The sequence below is a fragment of the Vanessa cardui genome, chromosome 22 (genome assembly GCF_905220365.1).
Source record: "Vanessa cardui chromosome 22, ilVanCard2.1, whole genome shotgun sequence".
Classification (NCBI taxonomy): domain Eukaryota; kingdom Metazoa; phylum Arthropoda; class Insecta; order Lepidoptera; family Nymphalidae; genus Vanessa; species Vanessa cardui.
Window position 1 is genome coordinate 3,308,412 of NC_061144.1, and position 17,642 is coordinate 3,326,053.

A 17,642-nucleotide genomic window follows, 5' to 3' on the forward strand; every position below is an offset into this window, starting at 1 on the left:
GTGAAATTCAACGCTATCATAAACTTTATTGGGAGGTTATTTTGGATGATAAATTATGCAAAAATATGCCTTTGAATATATACAATTAGCTGTAACGTACTAATTTTTTATTATTTTGTGTGTGGATGTTTTTTTTTTTTGTGTAATATGTAGGTTTTATGTAGGAATATTTTTACGTTTCTTCTGATGTATTTTTTGTAATATTATATACATATACCTATGTATCTTTATAAAAAAAGGTCAACAAAAAAAATATTATAAAAAAATTAAAAACCTGTTACAAAATTTTTAATATTGTCGAAATTAGTATCGAAAAGTTGACACGATATAACTAATTAAAGTTATTCATTTCGGGATATTTACCATATTTTTTATTTTGTTCGGTCGAGCTCGATATTTCGACATTATCTACGAATGTCTTGTACTAGAATCTTCAAGAGATTCGATTACATTTTTAATAATAAAAATAACCATGTTAATATAAAATCTTAATAACGATATAACTAAGTTACGCATAAGATATAAAAACAATTGTGACCAAATTCGTGCAAAACCTTTAAATATGTAAACCTGCAAAATATTTCTTTAACAAATATATCGTATATTGTAACATCACTATCGATAAATAATCACAACATCCCATGGTTTAAACTTTTAAATAACATTACAATATTTATTTACGACTTTACTTGACGCAAAATTAACGTGACTTAAGAAACAATACTTCCTCGAGCATTTCAATACGTTTCAATACCAATAAATAATACAATATATCGGCAAGCCATAATTTAGACATACCGTAATCTTTAGCCTGTGACACGTTTCGTACAGAGTTCAATCTTGGGTAGGGTTTCCATATCAACTTGGAAAACAGGACAAGACGCGCGAAAACCACGGATTTTGAAGTCCGAAAGCCGGACATATTAATAAGATCTTTTAAACATATTCAATGTATTAAAAAACAGTTGAAAATATCATAAATCACCTTTTTTATTCATTTATTTTTTTAACAATAGTAAAAAAAGTAACAGTAAAAGTAACAGAATCATATTACAATTTGTTGCAAAATTTTTGTATAAATCAGCTTTTTAAATTCTTGTAATAAGAAAAAAGAACCTCATGAAAATATTAAACAAAAACATACATTTAATGAATTAAGGTCTACAAATGAAACCTTCCCCGGACGCTTCCCCGATGCCAAAACTAGGACAAATCCGGGGAAAACCCGGACGGATGGCAACCCTAATCTTGGGACACAGTCTGTTGATAGATTGCGAAATGTCGGCTTTGTATTAAAACGTAGTCATAAATTATCATAAATATTATTATATAAAATACTTTGATATATTTATACAGACTAAACAATACATTGAAAGTTTACGACACTTGGTATCATACCATTTAGCTAAATGAATAAATAATTTATATTTTAAACATTAATTTAAAGTTACAATATTATTAATTATTTAGTTTATTTCATAAGTGCATCGATTGCTACTAATCGATTAATACTAAAACTCGATATTTCGATCAAACTCTGGAATCGATTTTAATAATTCGTTCAAAAGAAAGCTAACTTTAGTTTTGCCCAGTATCGCTTTATAAGCCTGAAATAATTCTTATATTTGTAAAGTTATCTAGTTAGTTATCTTATATAAGTTACCGAGCTAACCAATGATGTTCTAGTAAACAGATGTGTCATTAAAGCGCAAAAAGTGAGGACTAGAAAACGTCCCAATTGCGACGTTTGCCTTAGTCGTTTTCATCATAACTATGCCAGTAATACGTTATAATACATCATAATTACGTGATAATATGTTTTGCGCAATTAAAAATAATATCCCTTTTACTTACCTATTGTTTTTATCAAGTTATCCGTTTTACTTGTAACGAAATGTCAAATAAGCGGTCCCCGGCGCGGCACAATTTTTTCTGTTGTTTAGTATGGGTATAACGTATCTGTTTATTAGAATATCATTGGAGCTAACCGCGTGCCTGTATGTATGTCCGTACACTTGTAATTACCGACAGAATACCACGGGAAGCATAAGTACGGCCGTAGATAATAAGAAATCGTAGACTTAGCGTTTAATTAGTTTAATTTAAAGCAGGACAATTAATTTGTTTTTAATACTAAATTCATAAAGATTTTTTTCAAAAGGGTTAAGTGGAAGGCCCACCTGAAGGCCACCCATACTGTCTTGTGTCGGAAATTGTACAGCTTACCTTGCAAATCGGAACGCAACAATACTAAGTATTGCAATTTGGCACTTAATGTCAAACATTTAAGAGCTATTTTTTTTAATAACATGTAATTACTTATTACCTTTTGATTTCAGTCAACTTTCTATAATGATTCAATAATTATATGAATCAAATGAGAGAATGTATTTATCACAATACACCGCGTTCGGCTCCATTACGGCGTAATTGCCTCTCCTCCGATATTACAAGATAATTGTGGCGTTTACATCGCGTTATATATATTTTATTATCTTTATGGCTGAATACAAACATGTTTAACTACCATTTGCCGTTTCCTAAATTAAAAAAAAAAACAATTTTCGAAAGTAGAACTTAAGGCATATAGAAATGCCCGCGACACCGTGCACGTTTGCATTTAACAAAAAAAAAAATTGTAGACTATGTTACTCCTCATTTCATCAGCTATCTGCCAGTGAAAGTCCCGTCAAATAAAGTAAAGTAAAGTAACAGCCTGTACATTTCCCACTACTGCGATAAGGCCTCCTCTTCCATTAAGGAGAGGGTTTGTAACATATTTCACCACGCTGTTTCAATGCGGGTTGGTGGAATGCACATGTGGCAGAATTTCGATGAAATTAGACCCATGCAGGTTTGCTCACGACGTTTTCCTTCACGGCCGAGCACGAAATGAATTATAAACACAAATTAAGCACATATATATAGCGGTGTTTGCCTGGGTTTGAATCCGCAATCATCGGTTAAGATGCACGCGTTCTAACCACTCGGCCATCTCAGCTCGTCAGCCCTTCAAATAATACTTTTAATACCAAGAAGTTACTTATGTAAAATGACCATTCGGAATTACTCATAAATTTACTTGAATAAAGAAGTGATGGTCTTCCTTGCTCAAAAGGTCAAGCCGAGTACGGGTCTCGAGGTTGCCCTCCTCACCCGGGCTGGTCCTCCCCGGTAGTGTTGTCTACCGCGTTCTTTAATGCGTAGGGTCAGGGTCTATTTGGCCCATTGGTATACTTTCTATTTCTGTCTTGGTGTCTTATCCGATGTCGGGTTTGTCATGCCTGCGACAGACATACTTTATTTAGTTTTCGTATTTTATACCAAAACTGTAAAATTAAGAAGGTAGTAAAAATATTGCTTACTTATATATTATAAGAACTTCTTATCGATTAGGATTTTTGACAGAACACAGTCTTTATTAATTATTTCAGTTATAAGATTACAATTTACAATGAGTTGCATGAGCTTATCGGTAGGTTTATAAAGAGTTTTATTAAACCGTAAAAGAATTTATTTTCGTAAAGCGCCATCTACCGACCAGTGGCTGCACTTAACGATATTTACACACTATATACTTTTATTAATCGTAAAATCTATCTTCACGAGATTTTTTATTTTTTTCAATAAACCGTTTATAGGTCTTTCTACTTTATTGCGAAGATCGCAGAGTTTATTAGACATTTAACTATTAATAATGTTTATTTCGTTGCGAACGTATATATGTATAGTTTATTTGTGTCTTTTATACTTTCATATATTCAATCATTTATTAATTTTGACAAAAACCGGTTTGAACCGGTTTAAAAGTGTTTTTAATGACACGACGGTATAATAAATTAAATTGATGAAAAATTGCATCATTACTCTTTCAAAAGTGTTTATTAAGATAATAGAGAAAGGTTTTTCATATATATTTTTTCACAAATTAGAAAATGAAGTAGAGATCATACAAAAATATTCTTTGTTTGCGAATGGAAATTAATTTCGCACTGGAATTGGTTCTGTTGAAATTGGCCACCAATATTGATATCATACTACATCATCATTTGATTGACCTCTCCTCATGCTGTTATTTGAGGCCACTGAGATCATCACAACTGCTTTACAAAATCGCAAGAAAATAAACATCATCCACTAAAGACCTGTAATTAAAAACGATTTGATTCCACATCTGATACCTCATTATTCCGTAAAAGTTCCGTCAAAATCGGTCAAGCCGTTCCAGAGATTTTACCACAGATTTTTTTATTTTATTATGTGTGTATGTGTGCACACACACATATATATGCATGTAGTAAAAAGAGATTATTTTAATATTACAAAAACAAAACACTACAATTTATTATATGTGTGGTTATAATAATATATATGACACCACGATACATATGTTCCGAGCAACATCTAACGAGCTTGAAACCACACGCATCTAGGACTTGAAACAGCTGACTATCACGTATTGTAATAACCTCTTGACTCCTCATTAAACCGCCCTCAAATACAATACAGAACTCCATGTATGACCAAGAAAATGTAAGTTTCAACGTACACTCGGTATAATAGCGGAGAGCAATCTTTGCTCAACAAGATTGTAATGGCTCTCGGCAACTTCATTACTAAGTTTTATGAATGAGTGAAGTATAACGAGCGTACGCAAGTCGGATTCAATTATTTTCTAATCTAGGCCAGTGTGTAACCTGCTTAGGAATCGCTAGCTTTCGTCATAAGTTTCTATGCTTCAACTCACTAATAATAATTCACTGTGCTTGTAGTTAGAAATAATATATATTTTTCTTATACCTTATTCATATAACTTCCTCTCGAATCAATCAATCTATTGATAAAAACACCATTTTGAACTATCTCGTAGGGTTCAACCAGCATTCACAATTTAAGCAGAAAAATGTGTTTATTTACATCACATTAGATGTCATATTTATCAGTGATTCTTTACTATATTGATCATGTATTATTATATACAAAAAAAAATTCTCTCGAATCACTCTATTTATTAAAAAATAATTTTAAATATCTAAGCATACATAGGGACAGACAGCGGTAAGCGGTAAGTATTTTGTTTTATACTGTTTAACGGTGATAAAACAAGAAAATAATGAAATAATAATTATTATAACAATATATTAAAGTTTAGAAAGGAAATGGAGCAAAAAATTTAGCCGGCGATATATTCATTGACAAAGATCACTCTTACCATTACGCGCTGGTTTTTATGTTTTGTTTTGTTTTATTCAATCAAACAAACAATTTCTCAATCCTGAAATAGTGTCAATAAATGAATATAATTAACCGAGCTCAGCCCTTTCCAATAAGGCAAACAGTTAGCATTCATTGCCCAATATCGTGCAAACAGGGGGTGAAATTACTATGAGTCAGCGGTGACGAATATTGAAAAGTGAAAAACCGCCTCTATTACCTTCGTTTGAAACGATTATGGTTACAGTCATACACTTTTTACACTGTGATGAATTTCAATGGAAGTTTCGAACACTTTCCTATTATTCTAAACTAGGTCCCCTCTTTCTCGGTAGTTTTTTTTATTAGGATATTTGACAATGCGAAAAATAAATTGTGATTTATTGTAATCAGTGTATATTATGAGTTTAAATATGGTTATTTACTAACGAAACTTGAAAATAATACTTAATTTATTTAAAAATCAATAAATAAAAATGCATTTTTTCAAACATTTGTCACGTGACACAAAACGCTCCCGATTGGCCGGGCTTATAATGATGTCACTTTCTTGTAAACCTTGCTTTTCTACTATATGTACCACATATTAAAATACAGCAAAGTGACGTCACCGACCCATTGCAGCGCCATTTTGTCCAAGTTGCGTTTTCGCGCGTTATTTAAATATGATATTTTTCGGCAAATATGTACTAGAAATAAAAAATCAACTTTTAAAGGGTTCCTTAACCTCTACTAAATAATATAAAATGGATTTTAAAAACCAGTCATATAGCCTATTTTTTATAGCATCATCATCATTAGATAGTATAAAATAAAGTCGCTTACTGCTGATTATCACCATGCATGCTTAGATCTTTAAAATTGCGCAACGTATTTTGATACGGTTTTTTTAATAGATAGATTGATTCGAGAGGAAGGTTTTTGTGTATAATACATGGACAATGTAGTAAAGAAACACTGATATTTTAAAAAGTTTCTAATGCGATGTCGTAAATAAACAGATAATTTGTAGTACATTTAGTATCAGTATTTTACCCGTGCAAAGCTAGTAATTTTATAAAGCTAAGTGGAAAATTTAATAGAGTTTATAAACATTAATGAATTAGTCCACAAACCATCTACTCAAACCTTTTTTAGCCCAACCATGGGACATGATAATTGACGGCGGTGGATTTTATTATATCTACTACCGTCAATTATAATTATGATACATGATATAACACAAGAGGCGCGTCCGCACGCAATATATTTTTAATTTTTTAGTTTTTTTAACATACAATATTTTAAATACTCTTTGCAGATTTTACTTAAGACTTATTATATATATATATATATATATATAAACTCTATAACGTAATAATTATTAAAAAAACAAAACATAAATATCTTGGATAACGCATTAGCGGTGTGTACTGTATATACATATGTGTGGTATCAGAAATTCACTTTCACTTCATCATATAAAAAAAAGTGCTTGTCATTATTTTTATGCCCTGGTATGTGATGCACAAGAAAAGTCAACACGTATAATAATAATTTCATAACGTGATAAGCCTTATCTACATTTCAATATTGCGAGACGGAACACACTTAACGTATCCGTTGATAAAAATAAACATTTTAAAAATTGCTTTAAAATTAACCAGAGACTCTACGGATACGTAATAAGGACATAATACAACAATTTTTCATTTCTATACCCAAGAAGCAATATTGTTGTGTTCCGTTTTAAAGGGTGAGTAAGGCGGTGACTTAAAATTTTATTTCCCAAGGTTAGTGGCGCGTTGGCGATATATGGAATCTAATTTAATCTTTTCTTGGTGGTAGGACTTTGTGCAAGCCCGTTTGGGTAGGTACCACCCACTCATCAGTTATTCTATCGCCAAATAACAGTACTCAGTATTGTTGTGTTCCGGTTTGAAGGGTGAGTGAGCCAGTGTAACTACAGGCACATGGGACATAAGATCTTAGTTCCCAAGGTTGGTGGCGCATTGACGTAGTAAGGAATAGTTAATATTTCTTACAGCTTCTATGGGTGATGGTGACCACGTACCATCAGGTGGCCCATGTGCTCGTCCGCCAACCTATACCACAAAAAAATATATAAATGTGAAAGTAACTCTGTCTGTTTGTATGCTCTTTCACGACCAAACCGCTGAACGGAATTTGATGAAATTTAGTATCAAACTTGAACTCCAATTAAGGGCATAGGCTACTTTTTTTGACTGAAACATGAATCCGCGGGCGGCTATTAGTGATTTTACGAGTACGACTTTGGGCGGTAGTCACCACTTTTTATGACACTTTATTAGCTGTCAGATTGTTCGATTTTTGAAAAATATCGGATCAGGCGTCTCATACTCATATACTCATTCACTCACGAAGCATCGCCCTCCACGACGTATTATTGGCGTGCCTGAGTACTTACAAGATATCTTAGTGTACGTGATACGATGAACGAACGCATGAGTTAAAATAAAAAATAGATTATATTCGTAATCGCTACACGATAATTTAAGTTGTAGTGGCGCGCCTTCGCGAGTCAAACGATCTGTAGCTATTTAACAGTAATTAAAAAAGTTGAAAATAACATCGCAAACAGCCTTGGAGTTCCTATTATTCCAGAAGATGAATAGTTCTGAATACAAACTGTTCATAATATTTATAAAAAAAGTTTAAGTTTTTATATGTTATATAATGGATCTTCAGACGACACAATAATAGTTTATTCTTTATATATTAACTAGCTGAGCCCGAGTTTGAATTTAACAACAAAAAAAATATAGTATTGTAGCTTAAGTGACTCCTTATTATATCAGTTATCTGCCAGTGAAAGTCTCATCGAAATCGGTCCTGCCGTTCCAGAGGTTAGCCGGAACAAACAGACAGACGGACAAAAATTGTACACAATTTTATTTTGGTATATGTACCGTGTATTAATACATATGCATTGATTAAAACAGAGCTATCTTAATATTACAAACAGACACTCCAATTATATTATATGTATATAGATTAAACATAACAATATTTATTATTAAAATAATTATAAATAACATTAAACCTGTTTAAAATTAGAACTGATGGCTGTTTAAAATCAGACCGAGCCCTCTTTCCACTAAGAATTAATCTTATACTGGCTGAAGGAAAACATCGCTTTGAACATCAAGCCTGCGTGTTGGAAGGGATGCTGTCTTGTACCTGCAAACATGGGGAACAATATATCTCCTGTTCTATATAGCCGACATGGTTCAGTGGAAATAAAGCTTTAGATCACGTGATCTAACACGAGCACGATCACGAGTTAAGAAATGGTAAAGACAATCACAGTGAGAAAAATGATGCCTTAGATGCTTTTACCTAGCCGTGGAATATGGCTTACTTATCGAGCTGATGATGTCTTTAAAGTAGTCAGATTACCATCCCATCGGAATATAGGAGTGAAGTGTTAGTGTAGTTGCGTCTGTGTGTGTTCAGTGCGCATACATAGACATGTAGTACGGTTAGCGCAGTTGGGAGTCCGGATAGTTGAAATCAAGATTTCATTTAATGAAAAACAATTTTTAAATAAGAAATTCAGTAAAATGGTTTTAAAATGAATTATTGCAATTTTTTTTTTTATTTCTTATAAAACGCAGTCATTCTTTATCAGCTGATCAAAACGATCTTTGCCCTGCAGAGGAGTTATAAAGGACCTTAAATTGTCAGTTACGCTTGTGTGTTAACCTCCAGGATGAAAAGTTCAACTTCAGACCGTCTTAAGTCTATACAATTGAAATGTCTATTTTGAATATTAATAATTTTGACGACCTCCGTGTTCGAGTGGTGAGGACACCGGTTTTCATGGGTACGCCACTCCAAGGTCCCGGGTTCGATTCCCGGCCGAGTCAATGTAGATTATCATTAGTTTTCTAAGTTGTCTTGGGTCTGGGTGTTTGTGGTACCGTCGTTACTTCTGGTTTTCCCTAACACAAGTGCTTAAGCTACTTACATTGGTATCAGAGTAGTGTATGTGATGTTGTCTCATATTTATTTATTTATTTAATATATAACTACTTTTTACTAAATGCATACACATACACGGTACGTATACTAAAATAATATTGTTTACAATATTTGTCTGTCTGTCTGCTTTATTGTTTGTTTGTTCCGGATAATCTTTGGAATGGTTGGACAGATTTTGATGTGATTTCCACTGGCAGATAGCTGATGTAATAAGGGGTAACTTAGGCTACAATAATAACTTATTTGTTAAATTCAAATACGTGCGAAGTCGCGAACACAGCTAGTTAAAATATAATTATATTATAAATATATGAACAAAACAATGACTCCGTAATAATTGTTTCGAGGATATGAAATATAATCAATTTCATTATTTATATTATCCTTTATTAAATAATCAGTCAGTCAGTCATAGTAATTGGTCAGGATCCAACCAGCAGCTTTAACATCACTACGCGGCGCGATGAGCTCTTGCTTAAGCTTTTACATAATTTCACACTAACACTCGCCTTCCTATAAAGATAACATATTTAGGCTAATTACCTCAAAAATATGTCAAATTATTACATTTTAGTTTTGTATATTGTAAAGACAGCTTAAATATCTTGGTCAAATATCAGAAAACGAAAATACGAGCTACTCTTGATACATGTTAGATTCAAAACGAAGTATAAACATCTTGAGTTTTTACCCAAGATAGCTAAACCTAACCTAGCTACCTATACGTACGCCAGTTGTACGGAAAAAGCAATGTTTTTTTATTCAGAGCTGTGGCATGGAAGATACAAGTTGCCTTCGAAATAAGATAGCACTTTAAAAATAGACATCATTTTTATTTAAAGCTGATAACACTTCTAGGTCCTCTGAAATTTTTGTAAAGAGCTAATAAAATTATATGTCATTAAATTGCTATATAAGATGGCCCAGTTCGAACGTTTTTAACTGATGATTGCGGTCCTAGCTAGCGACAATGAATTACTATGTAGAGAAGTTAATTTGTGTTCATAATTCATCTCGTGTGGAGGTGAAGTAATCTGCCTAGGTCTAAATGGAATTCTGAATCTACCAACCTGCTCTGGATTGGAACCTAGTAGAAAAACTCCCAACCCTCTCCTCAAAAGAGGAAGACCTAGCCTATCAATGGGATTTTAACAGCTTGTTACTTTGGTAAACTTATTTTAAGTCTTATTTAAATTACTTAAGGTGTAAAGTTGAATGGTTTCAAAATTATAAATGTAATTTAATTGTAAATAATTCATGTAATATGCGATAAAACGTGACAATTGAGGAAGGCTTTGTTCCAGTCGACAGTATATCAAATGCAAAATATCAAGACTTTCACTCGTGGCTGTAATTATGTAACTAATGTCTGTTTTGTCAGTCTGTACAAGGTTCAAAGTGTCTGATCCCACAATACATGATAAAATGAAGGGTTACTATTCGTTGATTTTCATTCGAAATATAAATTTTAAATAACATACTCATGTTACTTAATTGTTGAAAAACTACTAAGATTTTATTAGATTCTATTCAATAATATCTTATGGAATGAGAATTCAAAAATATTGTTTTATCAAGTGCTGTGAAAGTTCTATAAATAGACATTCTGTAGTATATTGCGGAGCTGGTGCGGGTCATTTCGGGGGAAAAATCTTCATCAACAATTAGGTTGGCGCATTCGTGGACAGGTGTAAAAGGAATAAACAGTATAATTTGATTTATCGTAGCGTTGATGTTGTAAGTGTCTAATATACCAAAAATAGTAATTTTCAGAAAAAACCGCCTGAATTTAGAATCAGGTCTAATAATAAGAATCCATCACAGGACATTAATCATTCTCAAAAACAGCATTGTCAATCTGTTTATTTGAAAGGAGCACATATGCTATATTTTTAAAAATCTTCAAAAAATTGAGTTACGTTATGTCGTTTAGACTACAAGCAAAATCTTCATTTTAAAGCGATAGCATAAATAAATTTCATTAACTTAAGAGAAATAGTTGTGAAATGTTCAATTCTGAACACTAACCATTTCTTTACAAAAGATGCTAAGTTCAAAAGCAAGACAAATAATAAGGAAGTTTTGACGGACGCACCTAACGGTTAAGGTGTGTGTACACAAACGGACCAAGAAATACATTATGTTACAACCTGGCGTTTTGCTAAACGATTGACAGTTATGCTATGTCATTTATGGCATGTGATAATAGAACTTGTAGCTGTTATATATATTCACTCATTTCAAATTAATTAAGGTTTAATAAAATACAATCTAACCACAACTTACTCGGTGGTAGGGCTTTGTGCAAGCCCGATTGGGTAGGTACAACCCACTCATCAGATATGTTACCGCTATACAACAGTACGCAGTATTGTTGTGTGCCGGTTTGAAGGGTGAGTGAGCCAGTGTAACTAAAGGCACAAGGGACATAGCATCTTAGTTCCCAAGGTTGGTGGCGCATGTTAAAATTTCTTACATCGTCATTGTCTATGGGTGATGGTGACCACTTACCATGAGGTGGCCCATATGCTCGTCCGCCAACCTATTCCATAAAAAAAACAATGTTTACTGGTTGTGCGTCAGGTCCTACATACTAAAAAATAACCTATATCCTTATTTTGGATTGAATATAACTTCTTACTTCACTCCATCAAAATCAAAAATCAATTTTTACTAAAACATGCTCATAAAACCTCTTTTACATCATCATGTCACAGAGCTGAATTAAACGCTTATCGGTTTAGAAAGAATATTCCACCAAGGAGATTTTATTGAGAATTACTTTTCCACTATTGTAATTACCGCATATGATTGTGTGTTGGTTTGTACGGTGTGGCTGAGACTTACGATGTCAACGTTTATGCGTGTTAGACCACTTCATCAGATGAGACAATTTGCCTACATGCCTTAAAAAAATAATCTATTACATATAATAAAATTGGAATGTCTGTTTGTAATATTAAAATAGTCCTTTTTTACTCAATGCATATGTATTTAAACACGGTGCATATACCAAATGTTTTTTTTACAATTTTTGTCGGTCTGTCTGTTTGTTTCTGCTAATCTCTGGAATGGCTGGACCGATTTTGACGGGACTTTCACTGGCAGATAAATGATATAATAGGGAGTTACTTAGGCTACCATATTTTTTTTTGTTTAATTCAACTGCGTACGAGGTCGCGGGCAAAGCTAGTTAATAATAAAAACCTCAGGCTCACGTCACGGTCGCTTGGTTGAGCAGGTGTGTTCGGCCTCTAAGAACGGCAAGATTTTAAATACAATTTTACGCGTCGCGGCATCATAAAAGGCCTTTCGCTTTGGAACATTTTGTCACGGTAGGGTCCTAGGTAGCTGCGTCTTCTAAATAATTTTCGATCGAATGATTTTTAATAATAAAAATTTAACTTGATTTTTTTCATATACATCTTTTGTATTGATGTAAACATATTGAAAGACATAAATCCTTATAAAAAAAGTTTATCAATTTATGTTTATGATTTTAGAATTTGTATTTTGTATTGTACTGTACTTAAACGAATAGATTAATAATTTACTATTGAAGAACAAACCTATAACAGTTTATTTAAAAAACTAATAATTTAATTATAAAATAAGATATATACTCGTATATCTGAATATTTGGTCTGTTATATATTTGTATAGCTATATCCTTGCTTGCTTGCCTGAGGTAATTCAGTACTGTCTGTTTAGATTCAATACTAAGTTATATTTGGTTTTAAATAGTTTTTCTCAGTGATAGGACTTTGTTGTAGGGTTCTAGGTGAGCCAGTGTAATTATAGGGGACATAAGTGTTAGTGTTTTGAAAGTTGGTTAATATTTGTTACAATACTAATGTCTGTGAGAAGTGGTGACCACTTACCATAAGTTAACTGATTTGTCAGTCGTCCTACCTCATCATCGAATAAGTTTAACTTTACTATGGGTACCTTTATTAACATCATTTGATTGTATACATTTTTATCTGTCTTAGTTTATATTTTATCTTTGTTAATTTTTAGTCTTTATATTATTATTATTAGTTGAAACTTAGCTTATGTATTTATTATGTTAAGAGTCTTATCTCATTTTCTCTTTTTAAAAAAAATACAGTAGATAAGTAATGCTGTCTTATTCTTTTGAATATCAATTCAATAATGAGAGAAAGAGATAAATAGTTCTTACCCAATGCAACTACTAAATTAAGTTTACAAATAAGCTGAATAATTTTAACGTAAACATATTGCTTAATATTGACTTTTTCAATAGAAAATCTTCAGTAGTCATTCGTTAAAAAAATTTACCATTAGCGTCAATAACCGTTTTGCCGCTTATGGGGGTCAGTTTTTGTAATATTCACAAGTTAAGATAATCAAATAGAAGAATGTTAAACGATTTTAAACTTTATGTACAACAGTTATAAGGTTTAAATTTAAAAGGAGATGCATTAATATTTTCACACTATGATGCGAATTGAGCTATAAACGATCGAATGCTATGACCACAATATTTTCAAACGTACCGTATTTTATACATATGTGGAATTTTACTTCAAACTTTGATTTATACCATCTTAAGAAGATTAGAGAACATTTTCAAAGGTTCAAATCCGGCTCAACGCATTACCAATACTGTGATTTGGTCCTTCTAATGCAGTGTTCACTAAAGCACAAAAACATTTTCATTTTTAAATCATCCATTCTTTATATTAGTTGAGCCAAGATGGCCCAGTGATTAGAACGCGTGCACCTTAACTGATGATTACGGATTCAAACCCAGGAACCACTGAATATTTATTTGCTTGATTTGGGTTTTTACAATTCGTATCATAGGCTCTCTAGGCTCTAGGCGGTGAAGGAAAACATCGTGTGAAAACCTGCACGTGTCTAATTTCTATGAAATTCTACAACATGTGTATTCCACTTCGCATTGGAACAGCGTGGTGGTATATGCACTAAACCTTTCCTTCAAAGGGAGAGTGGCCTTGCCCAGCTGTGGGAAATATGCAGGCTGTTGTTGTTTTGCCTGATGTTAAAGTTACTCGTACTAACAGCATACATATAATTCATAATGATGATCGAGAATTTAGCCTGCGCGATTTAGAAATGTAAAATATTTACCGCCATCTATCGGCATAACATACATATTATTCTTGTATAACAGATGTTTTTTTTATGATTACAGTAGGCACCGGTGATCTTTGAAAGGTATTAATCGGTAGGCGTTAAGTGGGCAACAATTACTCAGGGTTGCTAGGTTATTGCCTCTCAACACGCGACTATTTAGTTTTTATTTCATGCAACACTGATTGATTGTACAATATTCTGTCATTACAACCTCCATGGAAAGTGGTCGTTAAAAACAACTTAGCTCTATTGAAAGTAGTTAGTTCTTAATTATAATGTTCATGTACCAATAAATAAACTTAAGTAAATTTTTAATTATTATAAATTCAATGTTCAATGTTTAAAATTAAAATTGTATAGAAAGAATACTTGTTATGAATACTGAAAAAGTAATGTCATAAATTTAATACGTGAGCATGATTTATTAAAAAAAAAAAAACGATACTCTTTTGTCGAAGATTCTAAAAGTCGTAGTCAAATTATTTCGGTGAATCTTGATTGCAGATAGACATTGATTAGTGTAATTTGTGGTCGAGGCGATACTAGTCTAAATTATAGTTTAATCTGCTATAAATGAACGCACACTAACAACAACTTTATCTTGAGAAAAAACAAACTGAACCGAGCAGAAAAAAATAGAAAAAAATACGCGAAAAGTGCTTAAGCATTGTAACTATGAAAAGCCACTTAATTTTAATTGACCCACATAATGAATCTAGGTAGCTGCGAGACAGCCATACAGAAATATTACGCTGTAACCCCCATCTGACAAGATGGATGACATAAACAAGACTCCTTCTCCCTATTTAAACAAGTTGAATGCGCTTCCCCGAGCCGCAGCCTCTGCACGTGCGGCACTCAAGGTCTCACAACCCTTTACACATCCTCTCATGTTTGCAATTAAAACGAAAAACCGAGCGGAACAGACATATATCATCTTCCTTGGACGAAATGAGACAGAACGCCTCATTTACCCAAGCACTTTTTATTTCCACTTGCACTCAAGGGAGGTCGTCGGCCAATCAACGTACTGTGGCGCGCCCGTTCCCATTGGCCGGTTTGAATAGAGAATTTTTTCAAACAAAAGCGGAGGGTAGGTAATAGCGAGTTTTGTTTTCTTCGAGTGGCATTTCTCATTCGAGTGCCGGAGTTCGTACGAAGCGGACGTCTCGAGACTAATTACCTTAGCTTACATGCATTGTTTACGAGGGTTCTCTTACTAAGCTCTCTTCATTTGAATTGTCGGACGATGATGTTTTAACATTGTTATTTATTGTACGGAACTCGTTCTTGGTTCTTGAGCTGTTGGAATTGCAGAACAAGCAAATTAGCTATGTTTATTTCACTAACAATCATCCTGTCTACAATGTTTGCTAAGAACCGGGATGCGGTGTTTGCTTTCGTTCAAGTATAACGAGATACATTACCTACTTCTAAAGGTATCTCTTCATGTAGTAGCACTGTGTTTATTTAAATATTAATTTTTGTCGAGATCTTTAAAACTTTAGTAAGTTATTCTTCAAGTATACTAATTGTTTGTTTTTGCTTTTGTTTCAGGAACTTAGCAGCCCCAGTCCGACCCGTTCAAACATCCAACACATCTTTGGAAACGATTATAACGCTGCATAAAGAGAGCTGTCAGCGATTGGATTACCTCGTCGAACGACAGAAACAACTTTGCATGCTCTCTGATAAAATGGTACAGGTATGTATCAGTTGATTAATCAAACAAATTATAAACTATTAATGTGAGAAGTTCCTTTTAAATCTAGTAAGTTATGATGTAGTTTGCCTATATAATGAATAAAACGGATTCTCCTAATTGTGGGGAATGTGATAAAATTGAAGATGTGTATCATATTGTTATGGAATGTATCTGGAATGAACCTTTACGTAATCCTTGGTGGTAGAGCTTTGTGCAAGCCCTTCTGGGCCACCTACTCATTAGTTATTCTTCCGCCAAATAACAGTATTCAGTATTGTTATTTGGCAGTATTGTTATGTTCCGGTCTGAAGGGTGAGTGAGCCAGTGTAACTACAGGCACAAGGGACATAACATCTTAGTTCCCAAGGTTGGTGGCGCATTGACGATGTAAGGAATAGTTAATATTTCTTACAGCGTCATTGTCTATGGGTGATGGTGACCACTTACCATCAGGTGGCCCATATGCTCGTCCGCCAACCTATACCATAAAAAAAATGAAATAATTATGTCCAATGGTGTGATTAGAGAAGACGGGGGATTAAACTGCGTTCTGGAATTTCCTTTGTCCCCTGGTGCCTGGACGCTTGTAAGACTGGGTTTGAGGGTAAGATGATCAGATCATCATGTCTCAAGCCCAGTTTTAGGAAAACTTATAGAGTGCTTAGTCATTTGTGTGACTAACTCTTTAAATAAAAAATTAGAAAATAGTTATGATGTAATTCTGGTCGGTGTTTTGCTTATGCTGTGCAAACATATACATGTCTTTGATAGGTTTAGCATCGGCTTTTTTGAGTTTTATTTTAAGTTAAAATTTAATCTCAGGAAATATTTAGCTTTCATCCAGTGAAATAAACTTAAGAATTGGACCAATAATTCCGAAGATTATACCCTACATACAAATAACATATGAAATGTCATATGTTAGTATATATAGTAAAATTTTTCTTCAGATTGGAGACCACTTACAAGAAATTCGGCAAGCCATACAAAATAATTAATTCCCCGATTTTATTTTAAATAATATTAAAGTTAGCATATTTTATTTTGATGGTAGGGTCTTGTCTGGGGAGGTACCATCATTCTTTAATTTCATCTATCAGTGGCTTGAAGAGTCAGTGTAACTACAGGCATAAGGGATATAACATCTTAGTTCCCAAGGTTGATGGCGCTTTGACGACGTATGTATGGAATGGTTAATATTTCTTATAACTCCATTGTCGATGGGTAGTGATGCCTGCCTACAATCAGGCAGCCATCAGTCAACAGCTTACTTGATATATAAACAGATAAATTAAAATCAACAAATAATAATCATAATTATTTGTAATAACAAATGTAGATTGGTTTTGATAAGTTTTGCCGTAACTTGATACAATATGTTTCATAATTACACTGAATATTGTTAATCTCAATCCGCCAAAGCGCTTTAAAATAGGAATTTAAGCTCTGATACAATGTAGTTAATACAGCATTTGTAATTTGAAGCACTTTAAGCATTCCAAAGGAAGTTACATTAAACATTTAACGTATCACGATTACCAACCGATCATTAATTAACAAAAACAACAACAACAGCCAGTAAAATTCCCACTGC

At 33.1% G+C, this 17,642-nt stretch overlaps 1 protein-coding gene across 2 annotated transcripts in view; it reads left to right on the top strand.

Annotated features, from left to right (window-relative positions):
* LOC124539273 (protein wingless-like) overlaps nucleotides 1-17,642 on the top strand; it is a 91,387-nt gene that overhangs the window by 61,662 nt on the left and 12,083 nt on the right. The window contains exons 1-2 of one of the 2 annotated variants that reach the window (XM_047116599.1): nucleotides 15,499-15,782; nucleotides 15,901-16,048. In XM_047116599.1, coding sequence (XP_046972555.1) covers nucleotides 16,025-16,048 — 24 coding nt within the window. In that variant the 5' untranslated portion in view covers nucleotides 15,499-15,782; nucleotides 15,901-16,024. Of the gene's footprint in view, nucleotides 1-15,498; nucleotides 15,783-15,900; nucleotides 16,049-17,642 lie in introns of those variants that run through there. The other variant, XM_047116598.1, reaches the window with a different exon arrangement.